At 40.6% G+C, this 10,948-nt stretch overlaps 1 protein-coding gene across 4 annotated transcripts in view; it reads right to left on the bottom strand.

Moving 5' to 3' along the window:
- Nucleotides 1-1,473: 1,473 nt before the first annotated feature.
- The window catches only part of LOC118119438 (spectrin beta chain, non-erythrocytic 1), a 77,243-nt gene continuing 67,768 nt past the window's right edge, over nt 1,474-10,948 (bottom strand). For all 4 annotated transcript variants that reach the window (XM_035173433.2, XM_035173432.2, XM_035173434.2 and 1 more), the window contains 9 exons: nt 10,493-10,631; nt 10,326-10,410; nt 10,043-10,239; nt 9,858-9,958; nt 9,469-9,523; nt 4,140-4,342; nt 3,676-3,849; nt 3,292-3,334; nt 1,474-2,981 (listed from right to left, as the gene is read on the bottom strand). In XM_035173433.2, coding sequence (XP_035029324.1) covers nt 2,772-2,981; nt 3,292-3,334; nt 3,676-3,849; nt 4,140-4,342; nt 9,469-9,523; nt 9,858-9,958; nt 10,043-10,239; nt 10,326-10,410; nt 10,493-10,631 — 1,207 coding nt within the window. In that variant the 3' untranslated portion in view covers nt 1,474-2,771. The remainder of the gene's footprint in view (nt 2,982-3,291; nt 3,335-3,675; nt 3,850-4,139; nt 4,343-9,468; nt 9,524-9,857; nt 9,959-10,042; nt 10,240-10,325; nt 10,411-10,492; nt 10,632-10,948) is intronic.

Raw genomic sequence — 10,948 nt, 5'->3', positions numbered from 1 at the left:
AAATCTGATAAAATCATGATGAATTTCACACACACACAATAAATGAAAGAGTCGTCCGGTTCCTTTTAAAAGCATTTTAATGGCTTTTTGCACGTATGTAACAGAGATGGGGAGAAGTCTACAGGTGCAGATCCAACTAGCAGTGACCCCTGGTGGTCAACATCACACACTTACTACCTCACCTACAAAGCCCTGCCCGCCCCGCCCACCCCCTCCCAACCACCCGCCCAACCCCATCGTGGCATCATTGATTGTGCAAGATGAAGAAATATCTTGTTACTATGGTTACAGTGACAGAGGAATGCACACTATATTCATCAAATCAGCAGAAGGAAGCAAATACAAAACCAAAAAAAAAACAGGAAGCATTTCAGGGCTGATCCCCGAGTGAAGAGACGAGCAGTTACTTGACTCCACCCGACCAACTCCTCCACCAGCTGTGTACAAAACAAGCATACCCACCTGTCTCCTGGGACGTACGGAGGTTAATTAATGACAAAATTAAAATCGTGTGTCTGAGACAATTTCAAGCTTTAATCAAACTGGTTTTAAGAGAAGAGTTTGGACTTGTCACAGTTTAGACTGTTTCTGAATGTGGTTCGAGAATACGCCCCCTGGAGGCCACAAAACTAAAGCAGGAACATCTGAGAAAATATACAAAAGGAAGCTGCTCACATCTTATGGTTTCAGAATGAAAGTGTTTTTTAACAAATTTGTTGGTTCACTCTCTCCAGTCTCGACTCTGCGACAGAATATTAGGACCAAATAATCAGAGGTTTGAAGAAAAAGGTCATAATAAAGTTGTATATTATTATATTAGGAGAATAAAGTACATTAACTTGATTAAGTTAACCCTAACCCCCTCTTGTTCATTCTGTTTGTTGCAGGTTAGTCCCTTAAGTTTTATTTCTTTTTCACATACTATTACCAGAGCTGATTTCTTCTTTTAACATTGTCATTAAAAATCCTCCGTAGACAATCAAGTAACTCGTCGTGCTTCCCCTCGAGGTCAAAGCCTGAAATCTTCCAATCGAGATGCTGAAGCCAACAAGCAAGCGACCATTATTCTGCAACACTACTCACTTCCAGTAAATGCATTTTTTTTTTTTTAAAAGAACCAACCTGCCCACTTAACAGCAACGCTTAAAGTTATTTTGTTTTTATAGAACATCTACGTCTCCATACTTGTCGGACTAAATAAACCTTAGACAGTTTCTTAACCGTGGAACAGAAAGAACGTGATGGATGAAACAAAAACAAGAGAAGAAGAAAAGAGTAGAAAAGAAACTAACTGGATGAGTTCAACATTCTCACTGGTCTTAGTTATTTATTCCCGTCGAGTTGGACGGCTCCGACTCGACGGCTCCTTCATTCAGTAAATATCGTTAAGTCTTCAGGTAAAGAAAGTTATACTCAAAATGAAGCTTATTATGGTTGGTAGGTCTTATTAGTAGTAATAATAATAATAATAGGTGAAATTAAACACAGGTTTATTTTTTAACAGTTTGTTATACACAAGTTATACATACAGTTCAAAGCACAGCGGGGTAACGCTCAAAATTACAGCCACTTCCTGTTTATTTTCTGCAGGAATTAGACAGCACCGGAATTCAACAGAACACAATAATTATCCACTTTTTAAGGTTGAGTATTTTAATTATTGTTCAGTGCACAAAATGCTGTTCAGAACACGTGATGCCGTTTTGTTCTGCAGATTTGATTTCTCCGCTCATTAAAAACTTTGACGACATGCTTCTCAGCTCAGATTACAGACGCGACGACGGCTGTAAAGTTGGAGCTTCACTCCGCTGTGGTCTCAGTTTTCCCCACCACAGAGGGATACACGTCATCTTGCAAAGACGAGGCCTTTGCAAAAACTGAGGATGGACCCGAACAGGAACTAAACTACGAACTTAACAAAGGAAGAAGACGGTGAGACAGCCGGGGAGCGTAAACACAACCCACAGAAGGCAGTAGTGGACAAAGAAGCCGGGATGATGAGGAAGCAGAGAGGAGAAATGAAACGGTGGGAGATAGAAAACACAAATAACAGCAATAAGAATAATAAAGTGGAATATTTGGGGAACTCCTCTACATTGTGTTGTTGTTGTTCAGCGGCAAACTCTGGCTTTTATTTTCATGACAGCAGCGGCATGAAGCTTTAGCAGAACCCCCCCGTTTATTCATTAATTCACTTTCCTTTTTCGTTTTTCCCTGCTCCTTATCTTACAAAAACTGAACAGAGGATACAGGTGGTGTGTTGTAGCTGAACTGTAGCTCTGAGCCAGACCGGACGGTTGATAGGCACAGAGTGGAGAGTTTTGGCTCGGAGCTTGCATGCTGAAGTCACGCTTTGAGAGGAAGAGGAGGAGGAAGAGGAGGAGGAGGAAGAGCGGCTGTTTGGGATTATATTTGCCGTAGCGACTACTTATGTTGTAACTGATGTTTGACGGAGGATCGGTTCAGATCGTTAAAGCTCAAATTTTCTCATTGAATCACTATTTATTTACAGTTTAAATTTAAATCCAGTTTGAGGTCAAATTTATTAATTATTTAAAAATTGTTCTGTTTATTCTGCGTTATGCCAGAATCAGTTGCTACGAGCAAACTCTGGAATCGAAACTTTGGTCAAATGACATCTTTAAGAAATATTTGACCAAAGATTGATAAACGAAGACGAGGGACCCCAAACAGCAGTGGAGGAGAGAGAGAGGAAGGAGAGAGGGAGGGAGAGAGGGAGGGAGGGAGAGAAAGAAAGAGGGAGGGAGCGTCTATTTCTTCTTGCTGAACAGACTGAAGCGCTTCTCCTTGTCTTTCTCACGTTTGCCCGGGCTGGACTCGGCCGTTGTTGAGGCGACGGAGGCTGGCAGCGTCTGAGCGCGTGCGGCGGGGGCAGGCGTGCTATGGCTGCTGGGCGTGACCTCCGGCTTCTCGCCCGGCACCGCGGCAGAGATGGCCGAGATCCACGTGTTCATCTCCTCCTGGAGGATGGAGAGAAGAAGAGAAGAAGAGAGGGAGTGAGAGGAAACCAAGGAAGAGTCGCTGTTAATGTGGATTTACATCATATTTATGAGCAAGTTACATTAAACATTAAATAGATGGTTTATAAAACATGTTAATGTAGTTAGAAGACATATAAAAAAATAATAAGACTGAGTTCATATAAATAAAAAAATAAACTAACAAAAATATAATAAAAACGACTTTAGATAGAAGATAAAATAGAAGATATAGATTAAAACAGAAGAATGCACCACAGCAATTTCATTAAAATATGTTCTTTTCACTTACGTCGTCTTTGGCTTGGAAGAGATACTCGTTCCCGTCAGTGATTCTGTGAAAGTGAAACAATCATCAGTGTGAACATTCAGAGGAAGTTTATAACATAACAGTGAAAGTTTAGTCAGATTAAATTAAACTGTTAAACTGGTGAAGCTTTGAAGACAGTGAAGTCACAGTGAAGTCAGCCGCTGTGATTCTATTATTATTCAGCTGTGCATCATAAACCTTGTGTTTTAGCATCATTACAAGTTTGCTGAATCAGCTGTTTGTGGAGAACCCACACTGGATACATTTGATACTAAAGAAAACCTAAAAACCTGTTCTGCAGATGTTATGGGTGTTTTAATTTAAATCTAAGGAGATTTATGGAAGTTCATTTATTGGACCACTCACTTGAGCTTGAAGACGTGTTTCTTCTTCTTGTAGTCCAGCGCCACCTCACAGACGGCGTCCTTCAGGGTGACGGGGATCTCGCTGTGGTAGGGGATACCCTGACTTGCGCTCTTCTGGTCCTTATAGAAACCCATCTCCTGCTGGTTGATCACACAGTACACGTTGTGCCACGACCTGCGGGGACAGAGTCAGAAGAGACACATGCACAAATGAGATATTGCGCCACCAACAGGCGACCAAATGAAACCTTGATTAAAACTACATATTTCTGCAGGTTTGAAAATAGGATATAAGAACACAACTCAGCTACAGGTTTAGTTTACTTTAATGAGACAAATGCACATATTGTACCTTTAAATAACCATTTTGGACAAATCTTTACTTTACAGATGTTTATTACATCTGTAAAGTAAAGATTAATTGAAAGTTGTGAAGATGGAAAGTTGTGAAGATGTGACTCGTACCTGCTTGAAGCCTTCTTGTTATGACCCTCCCACTCGTGTTTGCGGTGCAGGAAGCCCTCCAGCTGGGACGTGGGCGCGTCCTGCTGGCTCTTGGCCGGCAGCGTCGCCGCCTGGCTGCCCTTGACCTTACGAGACGCCCCAGGAGACCCCGCGGGGCTGGGCTCCGACACCCCGTTCACCACCTCGCCCCCTTCAACGTTCTCCTGGAAACAGAAGAGAGCGTCAGGGGAGAGATCCCAGTGTCACACACGATGTTTTAAACTGATCTCAGACACTCAGAAGCTGTAAATCAGTTATCAGAGCTGCAACATGCAGAGCAGAGCAGAATCACAGGCCGACAGATTATCTACACTGAACTAAAACACCTCAATGAATTATGGGTCATATCAGGTGAATATACTCAGACTAAAGTATGAATAAAACTGTCGACAGTGTTAGAACTCACTCTATATAAACACTGTCAATTTCAGCAGCTTCCTCAGTCTGCAACATTTAAACTACTCTGATTTACACGTCAAACAGTCTGACGCTTCTACATCACTGTGTTCACCTGATTTAAAGCAACACTATGTCACTGTTCCTGGGCAACAGCGCCCTCTGCAGCCACATGTGGCGATTAATTATGTCAGGACTCTATCAATGTGTTGAGTGGGGCTCTGAACGCTGGATATTACCCATGATCCTCTGCTCCCTGAACCAGAAGAGCTGTTGTTGTAACAAATCAAACTCACTTTATTCAAAACCACTAAAATCGAATCTAAGAAACTCAACTAAATCTTCTTCTGATCTGATTTTCAAACCTCTGATGTCAGCTGCATCTGCTCATTTCAATTAATTTGTAGTTTTTTTTTAAAGCATTGTAATTGTGTGAGCGTTGGATTCAAGAACCAATTAGAGAAACGTCTGCGTTGTTTGTTAACAGCACAAAGAACCAACAGGGTCATGCACAGATCACAGATTTACAACATGCATTTAAAAAGGTCACGACACCACAGCATTAAAAAACACACAACATGGAGGAGAAGAGGAGGAGAGAGAAGCTCGCAGAGAAGAAGAACAAAACAAATCTCAAACAATTATGAGGAAATTGCTTGGAACTCATTACTGGGCGTCGTTATTGGTGAGGGGAGAGTGCGATTGGCCTAGTATCAAAAACAGATTTTAATTTTCCACACCACACCCAATCCAAGCGGATGCTTATTACCCTGTGACTGAGCTCTTCAAGGCCCGGATGAGAACGGTTCAGAGGGTCGGACCAATCCTGGGAGCTTTTACTGAAGGACTGCGAGACCTGGACCAATCCTGGGAGCTTTTATTTAGAGTCTGACCAGACCTGGACCAATCGTGGCGGCTTTTACTGCAGCTCAACTAATCCTGAGGACTTTTACTTAAAGCTCGATAAAGGTTGGAGGAACTTTTAACCAGAGACCAAATCAAACCTGGGATCCTTTTTATTTCCAGAGGAAGTTTTTCAAACACTAGAAAAGTTCTTAGAGGTTTTTTGTCACAGGTTTTCAAAGGTTGGACCAATCCTGAGAGCTCTTACTGAGAGACATTACACATCTGGACCAATGGGAGCAGCTGTAACTCAACACGCTATCAAGCATTCATGACAAACTTAGGAACAATTCTGAAAACTGGTGATTCCAGTTTGAAACTTTAAGACTAAGACTTCGCCCTCGTTGTGCTAAAGTTTCTAGAAATAATGTCTCTCACAACAAAGAAAACAGCAAATAAAGCTAATTAGTTTGCGGCTACTTTACGAAGGTATAACACAAAGCCCCAGGATGAAAGTCAGTGAAAAACATGAGATGAGGAAATAAAACATTGACAGAAAATGCTAATTAAATGCTAATGATGGTGACAGCATGCAACAGGAACAACAGAAATCTACAACACTGTGAATGGAGAGAAGTTACAAACATGGTTAATACAGACAAACCAGTGAACTGATTGGTTTTAACAGGTTTATTGTGGAATGTGTGTTAGTGACGGAGAACGAGTGACAAACGTGCAACAGGAACCATGGAGAGGAATAAAGAAACTAACAGAGAACTGTGACAACAATGAAAATATAAAACACTGCCGCGGTGACACAGAATCATCAGCTGATAAATATAATGAGGTGTGTGTGAAAATGAGACAAACGCACACATACACACAGGAAGTGGCAAACGTCTAAACAGTTATAAAAACATGGGGAAACTGGGGATTGATTTTAACGATGGATTCATTCATCAGTTCCTCAAACACATAATTAACCAGAAATGTTTGAAATAAACAAATTCCTGTTGTTCTGTCATAAACGTGACCAGAAATTAGAAAACAGGAAACGAGTGGGAAGTTAAGCTTCAAGTTTTAAGATGAATGTTTATTGTATTGCTGATTTCTCTGCTGAGTGTTTTAAAAGATGTGAATTTAGATTCCTTCTCCGTTAAAATTATGTAGAAAGAAAGATAAATTATGATTAATCTGATTATTGTGGCTTTAAGAGTTCAGGATATCACAATAATAATGTGATTATATGATAAACTAAGCATTAGTCACATAAAATGAAGTTTTACATGTAGAAATGTATGTGTAGTTACATGGATGTTTTACACACAGTGTGTGTTGTATGTGTGATGGTCACACACATGAATACACTCAAATGAATATGAACTGTGGGATGTCGACAAATCTGGGACAGATAATATAATTTTTAAATGTGGATTATTACGTCTAACATTTAAGAGTCCCTTTTCTTTAAAGGCTTAACTAAAGACACGTTTTCATGTGTTTAAATGTCCTTTAAGTTTTATTATATATTTTGTACCCGTGTGTTCAATACTTTCAGGATGTTCCTTGTATAATTCCAGGTAATAGTGTTTGTTAATCTCTAGATCATCTTTTAGTTCTTTTGATGCCATTTGATTTCTCTTCATGTTCTTATATTGAACAGAACTTTAAATCTGCTTTATACATAAACCAGAAGTAAAATCAGTTTCCTCTCCAATGACAATAACTCATAGTTCTTTATATGTTCTCATTGTCCTTAAAATATTAAATTACATTTGTATTAGAAAATTGAATTAATAGACTGTAGACGTGAAGTGTTAATGATCAAACTTGACTTTGAGAGCGTAAAATCTTTTATTTTAAGACTAACAATATATAAATAAGACTAGAAGTAAGACATTTATCTGAATATGAATCTATATCATAGTGTTTACTGTTAATTAATATCTTCCGATTGTTTAATGTCGACCTCTTAGTGTATTTTTGTTTTTTTTGTTTAACCAAATGTCTCATGACGCGGTCGACAACACGCTTTATATCAGAGAATAAATATCATTTATAAAAATCTCACAAATGTTCACAAAACTTTAAGAGTTTAACAGATTTGAAATCAGTGTTTCTGGCTTTAAAACCTGAGTTTGAAGTGAAGAAGAGATTTTAGTTTTTTCGTCTCAGGTGCTCATGTTCCACAGAGTGAGTTTGTAAATGATGACGTAAAAGAGCAGAAACAATAAGAGCTGAGGGAAGAGGAGGACGGGGGTGTCGAGCTGGGAGGAGACAGAGGGAGGAAGGGAGGAGGGGAGAGAAAAATGAGGGGAGGAACGGAGAGAAACACATGTGGCTGGTTTTGTTTGTGTGTGTTTTGTCGTCCCATTCACTCTTTATTCTGTCACACTCACAGATTCATACTTGTTTCACTAAATGTTTGAACTATTTATAAATGACAAACACGACTTTCTGTTTACATCTCTCATGATCTGCTCATCTTGGTTAGAAAGTTTTAAGCACCACTTTGTTACATTTAATCTTCTAGTTTATTTCTAACTTCTAGAATTCAAACAAGTACAAAATGGAATGTTAGGGAAAGTTTGAAGAAGATGGAAGATTAAGCCCATTTGTAGGACACAGCAGATTTAGGGACTGTATAGGTGAATTATTTCCCTGTATTATTATTATTATTATTATTATTCCTGATTCAGTTTCCTCACAGTTTTTGCTGAAGGACGTTTCGCCCTGAGCTTTACTGTTTATTATGGATTAGCCTCTGTGTCCACCTGGAGGCGCTAAATCAAAACAAAAAAATCCGATGAACATAAAATCAACGTTAACAAAAACCTCACAGTGTAAACAAGCAAATAAAGAACGGAGTTAGGTCTGTGAGTCGCTCAAAATAGATTCTGCTGCAGTGAAAACTTAAGACTCTTCAAAAAGAGACTGATTAAAGAGGTATTACAAGTTAAGAATGTGTTGGAGTGATCGGTTCTGCCTGATTCACAGATTTACCACCTTCTCCACCCACCTCAGCTTTATTGCTAAATTTAGGAATTTGCTTGCTCTGGGGAGTAGATGTGGGCGAAGAGTCAAACTAAACTTTCAGACTCGAAAAACGTCTCTTAAGTCTTGACACAGAAACTTAATCCAAGATTTTCTACAGTTTGATTTCTTCCTCTGATCGTAACCGACGCTTCCTGAGAAACAACTTATTACTGCTGAGAGACGATCCAGGTGGACAAACGGGTCCTGGAATCAAACCTGCAGTTTAACTCTTAAATAAATCAGGATAATTATAGTTTAAAAAAGGTGCAACATGTAGAATTTTTCACCATCAAAATGTTCCCATGGAATTATTTGTTTTAATGGATTCTTTTGCTTTAAATGACATTTTTACGTATTTTGCAAATGTTACTGTTTCTTGTTTGTGTTTTCTTGTGATGTTTTGTGTATTTTATGCTCTACTCTACCTCAATGTACTCCCAAGTTAAAATAAAGGTTGAAGGAATGAATACTTAAACACATTTGTGGCTGATTGGTCCTCTCACAATAGTAGCACACATGTTGTTTATATATATTTTAACTACGTTTCCCATCAGTCCCTTTGCTTCCTGACTCCTGTTCCTCTAAAGATGTGATTTAGACGCCTCTCGAAGACGAGGATCTCATTTTTAAGGGGATTATACGAATATCTCAAAACCAAGTCAGTTGAAGATCAAATTATACACATGACACATTTGAAGCTTAAATTATTACAAATAAGAAAATGAACTAAGCAAATAATACATGAAACAAACAGGAGGAAAATGTGTGTCCAGGAGTGTGTGAGGAGGAGGAGGGATACAACACAACTGGTTCACAACTGATAATTCTGTATGAGGTCAAAGGTAAGAGTTGTGTGTGTGTGTGTGTGTGTGTGTGTGTGTGTGTGTGTGTGTGTGTGTGTGTGTGTGTGTGTGTGTGTGTGTGTGTGTGTGTGTGTCAGTGTGGGTGCGGCGGTGGGCCTGCGGCTCTGCAGGGTGCTGCTGTATTGCTGGTAGGCAGGTGAGCGGTAACTAACCCTGGGAGACTCCTGGTCGGACGGCAGCCCGTTCTGAGACACCAGCTCACCCTCCCTGCAAACACACAAAGTACACAAAGAGTTATACACACTCTTCATGGACCTCACCAGGGACGATTCTGACCCCAGTCTCTGTCCTTTCATCTAGAATATCTATAATCTATATATTACACTTTGTTTATCTAAGGACTCTTTCCCACCTGGTTTGTTTCAGACCTTCAGACTTTTCAGTTTAGTCTGAACCAGAATATCAGGTGTGAAAGGTTCCTCAGACAACTGTCTCACACCAATACTACCCCCCCAACTGACAACACGCCCACGTCAGACGCCGTCTACAAACCAATCAGTGTCAAGTATATACACACATATATATTTATACACACACTCACCTGTGCTGTACTGCAGCCTCGGTGCTAAGAGCCTCAGTGGGCGGGGGTTGTCTCCTCCTCTCTTCCTCCTCTTGCGATCTTCTCACTTCCAATAATTCCATCTGCACATACAAACATCACAGCTGTTTTTATTATCTGCCCTGACACTTTCTCCAGCCGCACACAGCGTCAGCGAGCGTTCTCACCGTGGTCAGCCTCTCCAGAGCAGAGAAGCGTTCCTCCCAGGTGGCGGCGGACTTCTCGAAGGCCTCGTGGCGTTTGATGAGTTTCTCCACCTCGTCCACGTTCTGGCCCATCTCCCTGCTGGACAGGTAGGGCTCCTGACCCAGCAGCCACGCCTCCGCCACGCCAGCATCCCGGGAGAACTGGTGCACCTCCAGGACTGAACGCGCACGCACACATTAAGACGTTAAACAAGATCAATGCAGCCTCATACGATTTAATGTTTGATTGGACGAAGCATCGTACCCAGTCTTAGCCACTCCCATCTGTCCTCCCACTTGTCAATCATATCTTTCCTCTTGTCAGTCAACTGTAACAGCTTCTCTTTGATCTGAGGAGAGAAAATATGATTTTAACAGTTCGGACTCGTTGATTCTTCTGCCTTGTTAAATAAGAAGTGTCAGTGTCTCCACCTCCCCCGCAGCGTAGTGCTTCCTGGCCAGCAGCGCCTTGCCCAGCTCGATGCAGGACGTGAAGCTGTCGTTACGGGCGTCGATCTCCGCCTTGATGCCCTGGTGGTTGTTCATCAGCAGCTCCACCGACGACACGTCCCTGGAAACAGGCGGAAAAAACAAACACACAAACAAACCACGTCAACGAAACTGTCATCCTCAGCTTGTTTAATATGAAATGTGAAAAACTTGACTTGAAATGTGACTTTAGATTTTCTTCTGTACCAACTTCAATATTAAAAAAACAGTTCCTTTAGTACTATTGATAATCTGGTTTCTTCTGTTTGAAGAAACATTCAGACAGGGACGCACGCAGTCTTTAAATAAATAAATCCCTAATTCCTTCAACTTCTGTACTTTTCTGTACAGTTGTGTAGGTTTTTGCTGTGTAGGAGTAAAGTCAGTGACTCACAGGGA

Source organism: Hippoglossus stenolepis, chromosome 12, assembly GCF_022539355.2.
Source record: "Hippoglossus stenolepis isolate QCI-W04-F060 chromosome 12, HSTE1.2, whole genome shotgun sequence".
In the NCBI taxonomy this organism is placed as follows: Eukaryota; Metazoa; Chordata; class Actinopteri; order Pleuronectiformes; family Pleuronectidae; genus Hippoglossus; species Hippoglossus stenolepis.
The sequence above is the reverse complement of the archived record's forward strand: the minus strand, read 5'-3'. Positions and strand labels throughout refer to the sequence as shown.